This window comes from Martes martes, assembly GCF_963455335.1.
Source record: "Martes martes genome assembly, chromosome: 9".
NCBI lineage: Eukaryota > Metazoa > Chordata > Mammalia > Carnivora > Mustelidae > Martes > Martes martes.
In genome coordinates this window covers 37,909,275-37,928,569 of record NC_137896.1, presented here as the reverse complement: position 1 = coordinate 37,928,569, position 19,295 = coordinate 37,909,275, and the positions used below count along the sequence as shown (strand labels likewise).

Below are 19,295 nucleotides of genomic sequence, written 5' to 3'. Positions count from 1 at the left end.
ATTTATTCTCTATATACCATACCATCAAAAATCAGTTCTTACTTTTGTTTTTCTCCTTCACAAAAAGGGCCCAACAAACTTCCCAATGTCAGTTGTTCTTTAGAAGTTTTCAACGGCTTTATTAAAAACAACAAATCAGCTCTAATAAGTGAACCTTTTTTTCTCCAATCCCAAAAGGTTCCTATTATTCCTTAAAATAATGATTCTCTGATACTAAAAGCAATGTCCAGCATCCTGTGAGTACAATAGCCCCAATTCATGAAACAACAGACATACAAACTAGACTGTCATGAAGAAAAAGGCAGATCGTATTCTTACTGTCATAACGATGCAGCTATGACCTTAGACCAATTGCTGTGGGTCTTCTAGGTGGCCAGACTAGATGATCTCTGAAGGCTTCTATGGCTAACATTAGAGACCTATTATATAACCTGATTTAAAAACATTCTCCTACACTGTGAGTACCAACCATATCAAGTGACCAGAGGTAAACTGGAAGCTGGATTGAAAGACTCTATGTTGATGACGGCTGTGGTGCTTTCATTCCCGCTCACCTTCCCAGTGTCATGACTTACTATACATTAGATATAGGCAATACCAGTGGAAAACAGGTTTAATTTATTTAATGTAAATACTTAATACACAAGGATGGGGGGAATGCTTAATACACTAGAAATTCTAAAATGCCTTTTAAATAATTGGTATTAGATATACTAATTAAGATGATCAGGCATAATGTTCTCTCCGATAAAGAAATTCAAGAACACTACTGCATAACACACTCAGTAACTGCTGCTAGAGGAGCACACCCTTGCCTCACAAGAGAAGCAAACCACCATACCAACCTTCCTTTCTCCGCATGGTAGCAGTGTGGTGTGGTGCAGAATGTCTAGACTTTGGGATCATAACCTTAAGTAATCTCGGGCAACGTCACTTAACTCTAATTATAAACTCAGTTTTATCATCTTCAAAATGGAATGACAGCACTTCATAATGCGTCAGGGTAGACCTTTACTGAAGACAACCTGGGAAACACATTCAGGAATTTCTGACCAGCTCTGGGCTTTGGGATAACAGAAAAATCCTGGAAGCAAGTGACTGTTACAGACTCTCACAGTGTTTTTAAGGTTAAGTTCAACTGCTAGTACAAAAATTTAATCCATTCTGCTTTAGGAGGAACAATACTGAGTATTGTCTTTAAAAAACAAACAAATTGAACTTACCTTAAAACTACTGTGAAAGCCTCCAAAACTTTTCATGCATTCATCAGCTGATACACAACTTGTTTTGTAAAATTATATCAACATTCTGGACTTTTTTTCTGTGAATTAATAACAATGGCAGCTCAAATGAGAAACACTACAACATCAAGAAAAAGTATAACAATATAAAATACCAAAAACCAATCTGAAGGTAACACCATCTTCCGGTAGGCAAAGCAGCATACCTGGAAGTAGTCACCCAAGCTCCTCCCCTCCTCCATTCATCCCTAGACTACTCTTCTTCCCATCTCAGCTGCCTCTGACCTTCTAAAGGCAGAGTGGTTGAGATTTCAGAATCTGAGTTAGGCTGCTACACTGGACTTAAATCCTGTCTCTATCACTTATATCACCTTCCACAAGTTACTTAATTTCTCTCTGTGCCTCAGTTTACTCATGTGTAACATGAGAAATGAACTATATTAGTTCTAGTCTTACCTTTCTCATAGAGTATGCCTTATAAACAATGCTGGAGGATGAGTTTTTTTAACACAGTGATCTGACAGTCACTCTTCTGCATGAAATTTTCCTCCACTGTACCAGGCTCACCTGATAAAATTTGGAAGTCTCTGGTGGACTATGCTGCATCACTTCCCATTATCTCTCCATTCTAAATAATCAAGCAATAGAGAATTACTGTAGAGTTTCTTAATTAGGAAAGTGAAGGAAGTTGTGTATCCTCTCGCATCTCCATGATTTTACACAGACCATTCCCTTGGCTTGGAAGGCAATGTCCCAAACCTGTACCCACTGATTCACTCTCCTGGCAAACTCATTTTAGCTTATGTCCTGTCTCTTCTACAAAAGCATCCCTGACACTTTAAGCAAATTTAGGGATTCTGTTTTTCCCTATACTTTAAACCACAATTATCTCATTTTACAGTTAAATGGCTACATGTCTCTCTTTATTTTGTGTGTCTCTACTAGAGCACATGCTCCCTGAGATTAGGAACTATGTAATTTCATCACTGGCTCAATAGTTGGCACATGGTAGGTAGACGTTCAATAAATGGTAGGGGAATGAAAAACAACCATTTACTGTTTATATCTACTTTGTTAAATACCACTTCTACAAGTTATCTTTACATAATTCTTCTTAATTCTCCTAAGGATAAGAGACTCAAAGACTAAAAGTATATGATTTATGTAAAAGGCTTAACAGTAAAAATAAGAGAAGCACTGGCAAAGCCTCTTAAGGTAAATAGTAGGCAACGGGTCCTCAAAATAAAGGACCATTTAAAACCTGTGGGGGAAACAGCGGTTCTCAACTGGATAGTGGCATGAGGCAACCTTCTGAGGGGCTGGAAATGTTCTAGTCCTTGTCTGGATAGTGATTAAAAATACAAACAACTATACAGGTAAGATTAGAGCATTATACTATGCTAACTTCAACAACAACAAAAAAAAGCACACAGATCAAGTAGGCAGTATTGGACTTCGGATCCAGATCCAGTGTGACCATGAACAAGATACTTAACTCATTTCTCAATATCTCTATTTGCTCATTTGTAAAACTAGGATATCAGAAAATGTCACAGAACTGCACCCAGCACAGAGTAAGTTCTGTATTTTTAAATCAGTGGGTAGTAAACTCTTCCAGCTGATGTATCTAATTTCTAGTCTCTTTCTTGCTTCTCTCTTGAAATCAATTATGAGCATAGCATTTATTGTATAGCAGAATAAAAAAAATGCTGCATTTGGGGAAATATTTTTATCATTAGAGTCTGAATGATACATCATCGGTCCACCACCACCGGCCCTTGGATGAAGAGACTCTGTGATTATGTCATGGGAAGCTAAGTGTTTGGGGCAGTGCCTGGGAAGGGATGTGTGATTGATCATTGATCCAATCCTTGAAGCACACATGCTATTAATTTAATCCCTGTATTAAATTATAATAAACAAAGAGTGACTATAGTAGTAAGTTTTTAGCTATATATCTTTCTCCTTGTAAAGCCAACGGAAGTACCATACTCAGAGGAGGCTGGATGATGGACTGTTATAAAGGACTAGCCAAAAGAAGTAGAGTCGGATAACAGAGTGCCAGAGCAGGAGTCAAGAAGGCAAGAGTTTGGCACCTAATTCTGCCAGTAACAGGCAAGTGTTCCCTTTGGGCCTCATATTCATTCCGCACTTGTAATACAGGCATTAAGTAGTTACCAGAGGACGACTGAGAGAAGCAACTCAATAGCATTTAAGAAAAACTATGTATCTGTAAACAACTGAAAGGTATTTAGTCTTACAAATCTCTTGCTTAAATCATCTTATCATTTTTTCAGGATCCAGATTAAGGTTGTCCTAGGTAAGCACAGTTCTGGTTTCAACGAGCATACCTTTAGTCGCTTCAGCTTCCCTCATTTATCAAAACTGCCTATGCCATTTGTTTAATACAAAGTCAAAGCTCATAATTTCTTAGGCAAGTCGAAGCTCTCCTTGGAGAAAATCACTTCTCCAGCAGCGCCCTCTGTGGCAGACGTGTATGTCTGAGTGCCTTACCTCTTTCAGAATTAGGAGGTAAGGATTTGTATCCCTGTTGTTCCTCTGAGCCTCTTCCAGACCATTTTTTTCTCTAACTTGTTAAAAACCCTTGCCCTGCTGAGACTCACACTATTTGGCTGTCACCTTCTCCCACTCCTGCATGCTGTGACACAGACATCAGGCTCCCAGTCCCTCTTCTCATTACTGGAGGGTTGGCACCTGGTTCAGGTCCCATCTGTACCCCAAGTCCTGCCATCACCTTAGATGACTTCAGTTTTAACAATCACCAGTACCACGGTTTCCAAGATTTTTTAGTGTCCCCATCACCAATGGATCTCCATTACTCTGCCTCTGCCATCATTCAGTAATATGTCCAGACACATCCTTCTTCTACACTGTCTATTAGGTTCCTAACAGCTCAGAATCTGGCCGTGTTCTCTTCTCACTTCATGCTCTCGTTCCAGGCAATTGCTTCAAATACCACCAATTCACAAATGACTCATGATATTTTAACCAGGCAATCACCTCCTCTAAAACGGCACACCCACACACATAGCCACCTACTTGACATCTCCTCTTAGATATTTCATAAGCACTTCAAACCCAAAATACCCACATGTGAACTCAAGAGGTGTCTCTGCCTGTACTTGGTCTTCTTCTACTATTTTCTCTGTCAGTGAAGGGGCACCATCTGTTTGGTTATGTGAGCCAGAAACTTAGCAGTTATGTTTGAAATAGCTCTCTCCATGCACCCACAGGTAACCCATTAGCAAGGACAGCCAAATTTACATCCTAATTATCTCCAGAATCCATTCACTTCTCTCAAATCTCCATGGCCACCACCTTAGTCTAAGCTGCCATCATTTCTCAATAAGCTTTACAGCAATGAGTCTCCCCTACTAGTTGATCTGCAAATCAGATCAAAATGCAAATGCATTTTATCCAAAATGCAAATCTAGAATCATGACTTCCCCCCTCTCATTCCATTAAATGCCTCAAAGGGGTTTTAAGACAAAGACAATCTCAACAGGGACAAAAGGTCCCCATTTACTCACTAATTTCATTATTTAATGCTCTTTTTATTCCCTGTACTCCAGTCAAAATGCCCTGCTTTTAGTACCTGCCATGCTCTTTCTTGCCACAGAGCCTTTGCACCTGCTATTCTCCCTGCCTGCAACTCGCTTCCCTCCCCTCTTCACCTAGTTAACTCATCATCATTTTTTAGAGCACAATCACCACTTCCTCAGACATGACTTCATTGATTCTCTCCCACTAGGGTTTATCCCTTTAATAAACCCCAAACCTACACTAACCCAACTACCCCGCTTTCTTGTGCCTGGACCTGAGCTGCCAACTGTTGTTGGAGAAAGTCACTGATGTGCTCTACCAGCCTCAGATGCACCCTTCAAAAAGTCCTGCCCTCTTTTTAGGAGCAGTCACAGCACTATGCACTTCCACTTAGTAGAACTATCACAATTCTAATTTAACATTTATCTTTACGGCAGCTGTGTGATGTCTGCCTCATTCATTTATTTTATAAGCTCCATGAAGACAGTCTGCGTTCTCCTCACCAATGTATCCATAGTGTTTAGCCCCAGTACCTGCCATTGAGTCTGCTTTCAAAATGACTCTCAAATAGAGATTAAACATTCTTTAAAGGGTGTTACCTTGTAAATCTTCCATCAATTCAAACATCCCAGGATAGTTAACTTGAATTTCATCAGTATCCTATTTAAAAAGAAAAAGGAATATTCATTTGACATTCATCATAAAAGACCCAGATTTGAAAACAGGCCACAGAGATTACCCAGACCAATTTCTGATGGTAAACAGGAATGTTCTTTATAATAATTTTCACAGGGGCGCCTGGGTGGCTCAGTGGGTTAAGCCTCTGCCTTTGGCTCAGGTCATGATCTCAGGGTCCTGGGATCAAGCCCCACAATGGGCTCCCAGCTCCGTGGGGAGTCTGCTTCCCCCTCTCTGTCTGCCTGCCTCTCTGCCTACTTGTGACCTCTCTCTCTGTCAAATAAAAGAAAAAAAAAATCTATAATAATCTTCACAGATGTCATCTGGTTTATGCTTGATATATGAAAATGTCAAATTGCAGAATAAATACTCACTATTCTAAGAGAAATCTTCCTAAAACTCCATCAACCCAGTTCCAGTTCTCTCCCTGGAAACAACACAGAACAAATCTATTTTGTATCTGCAAACCATCACCCTCTTCTTCAAGTCTTTGAAATTTTCCAGGACACTGTAGGTTTTAGAAGGAGGAATTAATCTTCTGGACAAAATTTATAGATTTATAAATCCTAACACATCTTTACTGTGTTACTAAGTACATTGTCAGTATCAGTCTCTTAAAATGTGGCACCCAGGGGCACCTGGGTCATTCAGTCATTAAACGTCCAGATCTTGGTTTCAGCTAAGGTTGTGAACTCAGGGTCATAAGACTGAGCTCCACATTGGGCTTTGTGCTCAATTCAGAGTCTGCTTGGGGTTCTCTCTCTTTCCCCACCTTCCCTGTTTCTAAAAATCTTAAAAAAAAAAAAAAGTGGCACCCCAAATCAAGCCAAATAGGGTCATCTCCCAAGATGTTTCCAATCTGCTTCTAGTAATGCAGCCATACTGCACTGCTCACTTGGGAGATAAGGCATACCACTGGAACATTTCTCAAATCGACTTCTGGGCAATTATGTTCCATTCTTTCTGAAGCCTGATACAAGAGTTTACTGTTGGTACAGTGGCAGAGACTGATGCTCCCCAAATATCCTGGTGCTCCTTGATACTTGCCAGACCCCAGAAGGCATTTCTTCTGGCCTACCACAGCAAAAGGAAAGGAAAGAGCAAGGTAATAAAGAACTAGTGAGGCTTTTCCAGGCATCCCTTTTGCTGTGGTAACCTAAGATGCCAAGGCCAGGTGGCACAACTACAGGATGGAGAAAAGCTGCCCAATCAGCACAGGGCTGTGATGTGATAAAATTCTGTGTTAAGCACAAAGATATAGAAGTTTGTCTATATTCAAAATTAGCTCCCAAATACAGGACACATACTTTTTATTTTTTTTCCAAGTTTGGTATCAAAATGCTGCATGTATCTCAAACTTTATCTTATTTGCACTAACCACTTTTGAAGTGTCTAGATCTTTGCATGTTTTGTAACTTTATCTAATGTGTTCATTATTCCTCCTTATTTTGGACTTTAATGTTGAACAGATTGAAGATAAAGCCCAAAGAACACTTATCAAAAACATCCATTCTAGGAGTGCCTGGGTGGCTCAGTCAGTTAAGTGGCTGCCTCCGGCTCAGGTCATGATCCCAGGATCCCAGGATCGAGTCCTGCGTCAGGTTCCCTGATTCTTATATTGTTGATGGGGCATATAAATTGATGCTACATTTGGAAAGTCATCTGACCCTATCTGTCAAAATTTCAATGTACAGCTTCTTTGACTCAGCAATTTCATTGCTAGAAATTGACCTGACAGATATGCCAAAATTATGTGAAAGGAAATTTAATGCACTGAATTAGAATTGAAATGCAACAAAACAACAAGAAACCAAAAACCTAGCTGTAAATAATCTAAATGTCCATTAATGGAAAAATAGGTATGTGTAGGGGAAGATCTCCAAGATATGCTATTTAACTAGGGCACCTGGGTGGCTCAGTCAGTGAAGTGACTGTCTTTGGCTCCTGTCATGATCCCAGGGTTCTGGGATCGAGCCCTATATCGTGCTCCCTGCTCAGAGGGGAGTCTGCTTCTCCTCTCCCTCTGCTCCTCTCTCTGTCAAATAAATAAATAAAATCTTAGAAAAACAATATGCTATTAACGAAAAAGAAACCAAAGAGTACTTATAGAAAAAAAAGCAACCAAGTATATATATTGTTGCAAATATATGTTTAAATGACATAACTGTATAGCGTGTATAATGAAAAATTGTTCTGAAAGGATATACACACAACAATGGTCATCTTTGGGGCGAGGGTCCAGGTATCAGAAGTCAGGAGGAGGAGACTTCTTTTACTTTAGACCTGCTCTGTTTATCTCATTTTATCTATACATTTTTAAAAAATTTCTTTTCTTGTTAACACATGCATGACAATGTTGTATGTGCACTTTTTAATAAGACCATCTCTGGGTAGTCACTTTCTTCTCTATGTTTTTCTACCTTAGGAAACTATTTTTTAATAAGAAATCATAAAATCGGGGCACCTGGGTGGCTCAGTGGGTTAAAATCTGCCTTCAGCTCAGGGCATGATCCCAGGGTCCTGGGATCGAGCCCCATATCTGGCTCTCTGCTCAGCGAGGAGCCTGCTTCCTCCTCTCTGCCTGTCTCTCTGCCTACTTATGATCTCTGTCTGTCAAATAAATTTAAAAAATCTTAAAAAAAAAAAGAAAGAAATCATAAGATTAAAAACAAAATTCCTTCCAGCCTGAAACGTAGCCTTTAAGCAAGATCCATCAAAAACAATCTTTCAACGAAACTAAAAGCACTATCTCCATCTCAATCCAAAGAATACTACAATTGCTTTGTCAAAGTTCTTATTCAAATTAAGATGGACCATATCTGCTGTTTCCTCCTAATATATTAGTCTGGCAATTCTATTCTAAAAGGAAATGAGCCTCATTCAGAATGCCCACTAACTCTGAAAATAATTCATTATGAAAGTCACATAAATGTAAACAGGCAAATCTGGAATTCACGTTAAAAATAAAAACCCACTGCAGTATAAAAATGATATACCTAATGTATGTGCCATAAACCTGTGTAACGGATTTTATTAGCTGTTTGGGATTAGATTTTTTAGACAATGAACTATGATATAATGTTAATACAACATATTAGAGACAGTGTATATGTACCAAGGAACAAATCTGTATATATTTATTACTAAATTTGCAACTCTCTTAATTTTTGTAAACCACAAAGAAGATTCCACACCAACATTTTTGTATTATCTTATTGTTTGAGTTACTCAGCTCATTTTTTAGAGAAGAATACAGAACGTATTTCAATAGATTTCCCAACTAACAGAAATGTATTTTAAGTGCTATGTTAGGTTAAACGTTTTTAGTAGAAAATTTTAAAATTTTATTTATTTATCTATGGAGCATGCATGTGCTAGTCGGATGGGGCAGGGGAGAGAATCTCAAGCAGACTCTGCACTGAGCACAGAGCCCAATATGGGACTCAATCTCACAACCCCAAGATCCTGAACCTGAGCCAACAGCAATTTGAACGCTTAACTGACCGAACCACCCAGGGCTCCAGCAGAAATTTTTCTAAAATTAAGTCCACTTTACAACATAGAAAACTGCAAGAAGGCACACCTTTGGGGTCCACAAAGTCAAAAGTTAAAACTATTCTTTTTTTTTCCCCAAAAAACTATTCTTATAATAATACTAAGATGCTATTTAGCTTTTTCACCTCTCAATCTCTCATGAGTACAACGGATTTTTTGTAAGTTATGTGACATGTGATACTTTAATAGTCTTATTACTGCAGAAGGAGGATGAGAATTTAGCACTTTTATTATGTCATACATTTAAGAAACTTGTAAAAATGTAAAGCAATGACATTCTTCTAAATTTTTCTTTTGGAAAATAGTTTCTTTCATAGGTTTTTTTATGTTAACACATAATAAGTACACTACTGTTAGTTTTAAATGCATTAGTAAATACTAAAATTCAGTTTTAATTTCTAATTTGGTTAATACTGATAGATATAACCCACATAATCAAAGATCTCTAAGGTCCCAATAATTTTAAGTGTGTAGCATGGTCCTAAAAGCAAAATTTTGAGAACTGTTTCTTAAAGGAGAGAGCTAAGATTTGGGGGATTAAAGGCAAATAACAAATTGCCACTTTATATGTACAGTTTAATGTTTACAAAATATGTTTGTTATTGCTTATATAATTAAAAAGTGTTGAAAAATACACAGTGATCCCTCTTGTACAACTGCCTGTGCTTGCCAGTGTTTGCTTTAATTGTAAAGCAGAACCCTCACATGAGGCAGAGCTTTCCCCTTTCCAGCTGCCAACAGCTGACTGTCGTCTGCTGACTCAGGCCATTAGCAATTTATAAAAGACACAGCTGTGAAATCTTGAGGGTTGCTATCATTTCCTAGCCTACTGTCTCCTCCCTTCTTGAGGCCCCTTTCCAACTTCAGAGACCCTAGTGGTCTATGGTTTATGCCCTGTGCTTTCTACCCAAACAAGGAAGGACAGAACAACCTTTTCTTGGTTGGTTGATTTTATGAAATATATTCAAATTGAATCTCCTTAAATGGTTATTTCAGTCTTAACCCTATCATCAATGAGAAGCTTTCTACGTCAGTAAATCCCTATTTCCTCCAAAATAGAGATGTGTTTAAACCTGAGGGGTTTGGAAATCATAGCAAGTCTACTCAACTGACCTCTGAAGGCAGTAATAAAATCCTTTAGAGTGACTATGCTAGTGAAAGGAGCTGGAAGGGGGCAACTGTCTTTCCAGATAACTCCCTGTTGGAAGCCCTGGATGGCAAAGTACTAGATGTATGAGGAGGGGGAGAGGAAGGCAGGAGCAAATACTAATTGAGCATCTACCATGGTCCAGGTATTTCACATCCTTTATCTTAATTCTAATTGCCACCTGAGGTGAGAAACATTTGAATTTCTTTAAAAAAAAAAAAAAAAAAAGAATGCTCAAAGAAGTGAATTAAATCTCCCAAATTTCCCTAGCTAGTAAAGGGACAAGGTAAGGAACCAAATTATACCTGTCAGACATCTATGCCCCATACCATCACTGTACCATGCTGACTCCATGTTTCTTCTGACAGCCTACAGGTCCTCTTTCCAGATCTCTCTAGCCCTAATGTAGTATAGCTCTCTTTCCTACTGTTTTTTTTCCCCCTACGATCTACCGTTGATTTTCTACTGTTGACCGAAAATGCACATACCTTCATTTCTGCCTCATTTCAGTTAAGGGCTGGTGGCAGGGGTAGAGCTGTAAATGCTCCTACACATCTCCTTTTCTCCATCATCTGAAATGCTGTCTCATATTACGTGTAACTCTGGTTTTAAAGATTCTAATGGAATAGTAAGTCTTGGAAAACAACCTCCTTGTTAACTGAGGTTTGGATTTTTTGAGCTACATTTTCAGATACCGAATACTAAAAATTTCACTTTCCTACCTTTATCAATCAAGACGTGTTTATACAAACTAAATTTAAAGAGAGAAAAAGTGCAAAAACCTCTCTATGATACCATCAGTACCTACATATTTTTACTTTAAAATGAGAAGTTGTTTCTGAACTGTGTGATTAATGGGTTAATGAGAATTAATCAACTCTCTTGATAGTTACCACAGTCAGTGTATTAAAGCCAGCTCTCCCAAGCAGATGTCCTAAGTCATTGACAGCAGTGAAAGGAGAAACATGTGGAGAAAATCCTCCTTCTCTTTCTGTTTCTGCCAACTGTAGTGAACACCGAAGTTCATAGAGTGTGTCACCTCCAAACATTGCACCAATAAATACTCCATCTGGTTTTAAAACGTAATGAATCTGTAATAAATACAAGACAACAAAAGTAGTTAAAATTTTATATTAAAAAATGTTAGAAGGAGAAAAACGTTAAAAGAACATACGCTAAATTAATATTTTACAATTACCATTCTTATTTTGTCAAATAATGAGAAAATAAATAACATTTAAGGCAACCAAATGTCAGAAAGGAACTGCAGTGTAATATTACAAAGACAGGCAATAATTCATTGAAATAGCATTAATACCTCTAAAATATACTGAATGTTTTCAACTCTTCTAATAATAGACAAAAATTACTTTTATAATGAGAAAATACTGAAAGAAAAAAATTTAAAAGTGTGGTAGATTGCAAAAATCACAAACCTCTACTGTGCCCTTTACACGTCACTCCCATCAAACAATTCCATCAGAAAATGAAGCTACTTCCCCTCTCCCTGAATCTGGGACAGCCTTGTGACTTGCTGCAGCCAAAAGAATGCAGTGCAAGTGGCAGTGTGCCAGGGTCACACCAAAGTTTGAAATGGCCTTACCTGATTCCCTGTGCTGCCACCATGCTGTGAGCAAGCCTGAGCTAGCCTGGTGAGGGCTGAGAGGTATGAGGAACAGAGATCTCTGAGACATCCCAGCTAATGCCACTCTTGAGAGGCCAGCTCTGATCTAGCAACAGATCACAGATACTGGCTTCGTGAGCCAAGCCAGACCCAGAAGGATTTCCTAACTAACGCCAACACAAATTCCCACCTAATCCACAAAATCCTGAGCTAAGTAAACTGTTATTTTAAACTGTTAAGCTGGGGTCGCTTTTTAGCAGAAAAAGCTAATTTATACAGAAATTATTATGATTCACATTAACCCAAATCAAACATTAGTTTCTTTTAAGGAGAAGTAACTAACTTATTTTCCAACTTTCAAACGAAAGCAATTTTTAATTGATAACTCAAGCAAAATAGTGGCTATAATGGCTTCCAGAATCACAAATGTTTACTCACTGACTCTCTTAGAATTACCATCTGTAACTAGATTTAATGGACTATTCTCAACAATGAGGAACATTACAGGAAAAGGTAGATTCTGAAGTAAACCCCAAATCGTAGTAGGCTCTCTCATCGAAGTATCCATCTTAAAATTTATATTTAAATTTATGAAGTAATTACAAAACAGCATATAAGCAAACCAACGGTAAAATCTTTGCTTCCTTCCCCTCCACTTCTTTGCTTCCTTCTCTTATCACCAAACTATAATATAGCAGGGACCTAAGATTCAGTCCTCAGCTCTCTGCGGCTTCTTTCTACCTCAGAGGGGCTTATCAATTCCCATGGATTTCATAAGGATGACTTCCAATCACTATCTTTAGTCTGGACATCTTCCCAGAACTCTAAACTCATTTTCATTTGCCTGTGCCATGGCCATTTGTCTCTTGGCAAACTCACCCTCCCAACACAACCAACACACACACACAACAGTTAATTCTCAAACCCACTCCCCTCTCCAGCTGCTGTATTTCTATCCGTTACCATTTTCCATTCCCTTTATCTGATCATTACCATTCTTTCCTCTGTTTTTACTAATTACTCTCCCAGGCATCCAGACTCAAAACTTTAAGGTGAGCTTGGATCCCTCCCTGTCTTTGATCTTCAGATCCAGCCAGCCACCAAACTGAATACCCTCTCTTCCTGTTAACTCCTGCCACTGCCACCTAGCTTTAGTTTCTCTCATGTCTGGACCATGGAAACAGTCTCTTTAATTGAACCAAAACTTCTGGCATCAGTTTTCCAAGTACAAAATGAAGACATCCTACAGAGTTATTTATTTAATGCACATATAAAATAGGGCACAGCAATTGGCAAACAGTATGTGCTTAAGATGTGGTAGTTATCCTGCCTACCAGCCTTTTAATCACATCACTTTCCTCTTCAAAATTCTCCAGCAGCTCTGAATTGTATAAAGAATGAACTCAAAATTCCTTAATCTTACCCAAGTCTTCTTAAATCTGGTCCCAATATGCCCTATCTCCTAGTACATTAATCTCCCAACAGGCTTCCTCTCTGTCCCTCATGCTCCTGAGGCTCTTTTACCTCCCACCTACCTACCCCGTGATTCTGCCTTCCTGCCCCAAATCTGACCTATCCTCAAAGGCCCTGCTCAAGTAACTCCTGCTTCTTGAAGCTTTCCGAGGCCACTCCTAGTCACAGTGATCCCCTTCCCTCTTCTGAACACAATGCTTTTTACTTACTCTTCACCAGTTCACTGATAAATGTCAACCAACAAATATACCTCACACTAATTATAAGGTGCAGGGAAGACACAAATATGAAGAAATAGTACCCTCCCCACACAAAACTTATAGGCAATTAAGAAAAGGGACCCACACAGGAAATGTCTTATATCAATGTGATGTCAATATTATTTTGTCCAAGTTATTTTGTATGACTTTTCATAAATATTTGAAACATCTCCATAATTAGATTTCTTGAATTCCTAGACAAGGAAGTCACTCAATGTACTTTTTTTTTTTTTTAAGATTTTTATTTATTTATTTGACAGACAGAGATCACAAGTAGGCAGAGAGGCAGGCAGAGAGAGAGAAGAGGAAGCAGGCTCCCTGCTTGAGCAGAGAGCCCAATGTGGGGCTCGATCCCAGGACCCCAAGATCATGACCTGAGCCGAAGGCAGAGCCTTTAACCCACTGAGCCACCCAGGCTTCCCTCAATGTACTTCTTAAAATGCCAACGGGCACCAACTATATCTGGCCCATAGAAGATAGTAAATATTTGATTTGGTTCCATTTCCAACTATCAAAAGTATAAAACGGAAGGGACGCCTGGGTGGCTCAGTCGGTTAAGCCCCTGCCTTTGGCTCAGGTCGTGATCCCAGGGTCCTGGGATTGAGTCCCACATCGGGCTCCTTGTTCGGCAGGGAGCCTGCTTCTCTCTCTGCCTCCGTCTGCCACTCTGCCTCCTTGTGTGTGTGCGCTCTCTCTCTCTCTCTCTCTCTCTGACAAATTAATAAATAAAATATTAAAAAGAAATTTTTAAAAAAAGTATAAAATGGAAAATATCTGGAAGTTTCTGGTAAAAAGTAGAAATATTTAGAAGTTTCTACTAATAAAATAACACAGGCTATTAGAATCAACATTAAGTTTCTTACCTGTTCAAGTGCTCTAGGAAGGTCATTCACCCAGTGTAAACTAGAATATTAATAACATATTGGTTTTAGCTTAATTCATGTAATTAATTGGTATAATTATCACTCCTATAAATAAAAGCCAACAAAAAGATAATAATTTTGAGGTCTGAAGTTGCATATCAAAATTCACTGATTGTTTTCATACAAGCTTTAAAGTAAAAAATATTCCTAGGGGAAAACCTTTCTTCTGTCACAGTAGAAAATGTGACAGTACTATAAATACTACAAAGCATTTAGAACTTAATTTAGTAAATCTCTTGCATTTTATTTTGCTTCTATTCACCCCCTACCAGTGTGTGGTGATATGTGATGGCAAGAATCACAGTCTCTGTAGAGTATGGTCATACTTTCCTGACAGAGGTGGCATCCTCTTATACTGACTTCCAGGATAGTACTGAATACCCATTTCAAACCATACTATGTTAAGATACATTTATCTTTCATAATGCTTTCTAGCAATTATTAGAGACTTTAAAAATGAAGAAGGTCATATCACAAGCTCTATCACACTTATGGGGAAACTGAAAGCAACAGAATTAGGTACTTGCAAACAGCAAGCAGAAGAGCTAAAACTCACATTCTTACTCCCGGCCCAGGGCTCTTTCCCTTAGACTAACATTCTCTGTAATGTTTTTCATTTCATGATAGAATTTACTTTTCTAAATTTGCTTATCATACCTTAAAAAGCATGGAAGAAATTACAAACTCACTGAAGAAAAAGCTAGAGTACGACTCTCCCAGTCTGTCTGGGAATGAGGGGTTCCTGGGAGATAGGACTTTCAGTGCTAACACTGCCAAAGTCTTAGGTGAACCACAGTGACTGGTCACCCTAAAAACAGCTATCAAAAGGGCTGTGCTGACATGCAGAGCATGTTGAATTTTTGTAAGAAAATCTGACTACAAAATGAGATAGGGGAAATAAAGTTACACACAGACTATTACTGCTGAGTTGTTTGAGGACAGGATCTCTGTCCGGACTCATTTGTGTATTTCCCCAAAGCATCAAGCTCAGAGCCTCACATATTACAATCTATTCAATAAATATTTATATGTTTGTGTAATCAATGTGGAGGGAACATGTAAGGAAGCACAAATGGGAAAACATAACCTTAAGGACTATATTTCTGTGTGGAAGAAAAACTGAAGTTGAAGGAAATACTAGCTTTTCCTTATTGGCCAGGATGAGTTTCTAAGACTGCTCTAATATTTGAATGCTGGAGCCAGTATACTCTTTCCAAATTCTGCCTCCATCAATATGGATACTAAGTTATGTATACTGGGGAAGAAACTCTTCTATCACAGATGAGCTTTAGCAAATTGAAAAAAAGTTGTGGAGAAAAAAGTTAAGGTACTATATCATATCAACTCCACTAGGGAGCATATAATTCGTAATTCTTTACCAAAGAAATCTTACAGTTTATAAAATAAGAAAACTGGTTTGTGACTTAAAAAAAATTACTAAGAATTTACTTCATTATTTTTTCTTTACCCCATAATATTAAAACTGTACATCACAAATTATTTATTTATAACATACATTTTTAAGAAGTACAAATGGATTACCAACCTTAAACTGCTAACCACCAAGTCAAATGTATTTTCTCTGAAGGGAAGGAACTCTTCATCAGCTAAAACGCTGACAGTAGGAATTTCCATTTCTAAGATATTTTTCTAGCGGTTAAAAAATAAAAATTCAAAATACATTCATATAGAATCTCAGTTACTAATGCAATCATTGTTAAATTTAAGTCAATGTCATATTTACTTGGCAGTTTCTATTCCTTCCAAAAAAATAAAAAGAGCCACAAAGGAGCTCAAGAAGTATACTTTTTTTTAAAAAAATATATCTTTTTTTTTTTCTTTTAATTTATTTGACAGACAGAGATCACAAGTAGGCAGAGAAGCAGGCAGGGAGAGAGGAGGAAGCAGGCTCCCTGCCGAGCAGAGGGGCTTGATCCCAGGACCCTGGGATCATGACCTGAGCTGAAGGCAGAGTTTTTAACCCACTGAGCCACCCAGGTGCCCCTCCTTTTTTTTTTTTTTTAAGATTATTTATTTATTTGACAGAGAGAGAGAAAGCGTGCGAGGGAGGGAACACAAGCACAGGGAACAGGAGAGGGAGAAGCAGGCTTCCTGCTGAGCAGGGAGCCAGATGCCTCGCTCAATCCTAAGACCCTTTATTCTTTCTCTCTAATGGCGGTCTGATGTATATCAAAAATTTAAAGATGAACATTAATGAATCTGTAAATTCTACTACTAGGAATTTATTTCCAGGGAGAAAAATAAATCAAATGTACCAAGTTGCTTTATATAAGGATGTTCTTTACAGTACTGGTCATTAAGAAAACAGAAATATAGCTGCCCTTCAATAGAAATTTAGCTAAATAAACCATGGAATATTCTTATATTGGAATACTATATAGCCATTTAAAAAGGTGGAATTTGGGTGTATATGTAACATTTGTTGATTTAAAAGAATGATACCCTGTGAAAAACATGGCATGTTACCATTATACTATCTGTACAAAATTATATGTTGGGAGACAGTTACACATCTGCAAAGGTGGAGATCAAAATGTCACCTGTGGTTGCCCCTGAATGGTGGAACCAGGGATGATATTTTCTTTCCCCTTTACATTTCCTGTATTAATTCTTTATATGCATTGTATATAATCAGGAAAAAAAAAACTATTTTCATTTTGAAGGAAATAAAAATAAAAAACTAAAAATAAAAACCAAGAGATCAGAAATCAAGGCTGTTATAAGGGTACCTACCAAAGCATTTTCTGCAATGTCTACTTGGAAAAACTTTCCAACAGTTTCCTGCAACGGAATAAAGTTAATCAGGTAAGACAAAAACAAACAAAAAGCCACTGACAAAACAAAATAACTGCTGAAATTGCTAAAGGAGAAAATGGAAATCACAGAGTCATTTTCAGCTTTGTAAGGGTATTTTTCTGCAATAAAACCAGTATGGTAAACTAATAGCTTTAATAACATATAGGAAGTTACACAAAGTTGAATAAATGCAATCATGCCTATATTTAACACATTTAACTACATTTAAAAAATACACAACATAGGTATGAGTAATCAACCTCTTCAGTTCACGCCACTGCATTAGGGCTTATGTGTTAACCTTTCCATAGCACAACCTGCTGAGAGTTGGTCTCTACTCCTGGGCCACAAAAGACCTGGACCTTTCAGTTGTTCATTCAAAGAGTTTACAAAGAGTAAAGAAAGACTTAATAAACACAGACACTTGGGGAGAAGGGGAACTCACTGGTTTCATTTCTCCCTGTTTCATCTCTCCTTTCTTTCTTCCAAGAGCCCTGCACCATTTCTTTCCCAGAATAACACTTTCCACTATACTTTTTTCTCCAGGATTCTGCTGCCCCCATCATCATCTCTATCAATCTTCCATCTCTGTCTTCTGTGTCTCCTTCCCTTACCTTGAAACAGGCATACGCCTCCCAATATCGCCTCACCTCTACCTTCCAGTTGTTCTGTTTGCAATCTACAACTCCAATTCTCAATGTTTTTCTCCTCAATTCTTCATAATCTATTCCGACTTTCACTGCCCTAACAACACTATTTACACAGATTGTTAACAACCTAATCAACTACAACAGCATGTCTGCTCTCAGTCCTACTTTACTTGACCTCTCTGAGGTCCAGCACTGTTGGTGGTCTCCTAGAAACTTCTTCAGTACTTTCTACTCTGCCTCCCCTCCTTCTGATCCTTTCCACTTCATGCACACCCCCTTCTTAAAGAATTTTCTTGCCCACAACTTGGAAAGGGTACCCTATTATTGCCTGGTCACTGCTAACTAGTCAAGTGCAACTGGTGTGCAGGTGAATGTTTAACTACAGGCCTCAAAAAAAAAAAAAAGAAGTCCCCTGAGTTGTAGTGTTTGCCAGTTTCCATGGTGTAATTCCTCTTCATTCTCCCACCCCCAGAAACAATTGTGGACGGTTCTTTTCTATATGCTTCTCAAGTAAGCTTATATTCCCATGGCTTCAGTTATCACCTCTGACAGGCTTCCAAGTAAGAACAATAGCCTCCACGTAACCTTGTCTCACTTTATCCTCTTGCTAACTTTTGGAGATAGGTATTACTGCTCACATTTTACAGCAATTGAGGTCTGGAGAAGTTGGGTAACTGGTCCAACAGTATATAGTCAGTAAGTGGCAGAGCAGAATTTGAAATCCCTAACTGTCCAAGTTCAAGTCAGTGCTCTTAACCTCAACACTCCAATTCCAGTTCTACATTTCCAGCCACCGGTCAGACATTAACACTAAAAATAGTCCACTGTTACCTCAAACGTAACATATTTAAAATGGGAAATTCCCAGGCTCCTTGCCCCACTACATCCCCTGACTTTTTCCAGTCACTGAAGTAGTAACTTCAAAGTTATCTTGCATTTATTCATGCAATATTAACTTAACAAATCTTCACTGTGTATTCTAGGTATTGAGAATTTAGCAGTGACCACAAATGAGCAAGACTATGGCGTTTATATTCCAGTAAGAAAAGAGAGACACCAATTAAACAAACATATATCAGATGCCAATAAATAAGTGGAAATAAGCTATGGAAACAAGTTAGGCAAATACCCAGTAGCGAGTGGGGACCCTATTTCATAGAACAGTCAGGAAAGGAATCTTTGATGAAGAGTCATTTGAGCAAAGACCTGAAACAGGTAAGGAAGTAAGCCACCCAGATATCATGGGGAAGAACAGAGAACAACAAGTATAATGCAAAGCCCTGGCCAGTTTGAGAGAGAGAGAGAATTTGGAATTACTCAAATTTAAAATAAATTACTGGACTGTGGAAGTTTAAAAAAAAAA

General features: G+C 38.2%; 1 protein-coding gene across 6 annotated transcripts in view; it reads right to left on the bottom strand.

Moving 5' to 3' along the window:
* Nucleotides 1–19,295, bottom strand: part of NDUFAF5 (NADH:ubiquinone oxidoreductase complex assembly factor 5) — a 30,782-nt gene that overhangs the window by 2,268 nt on the left and 9,219 nt on the right. For 2 of the 6 annotated variants that reach the window (XR_013967365.1, XM_080812842.1), the window contains exons 4-8: nt 17,220–17,267; nt 16,012–16,115; nt 14,406–14,445; nt 11,079–11,276; nt 5,405–5,465 (exon numbers count right to left, since the gene is read on the bottom strand). Coding sequence is in view for 4 of the 6 variants with exons in the window: in XM_080812842.1 (XP_080668968.1) it covers nt 5,405–5,465; nt 11,079–11,276; nt 14,406–14,445; nt 16,012–16,115; nt 17,220–17,267 (451 nt within the window). In the remaining 2 variants the exon portion in view is untranslated. Of the gene's footprint in view, nt 1–1,223; nt 1,322–5,404; nt 5,466–5,857; nt 5,911–11,078; nt 11,277–14,405; nt 14,446–16,011; nt 16,116–17,219; nt 17,268–19,295 lie in introns of those variants that run through there. The other 4 variants (XR_013967366.1, XM_080812845.1, XM_080812843.1 and 1 more) reach the window with 4 other exon arrangements.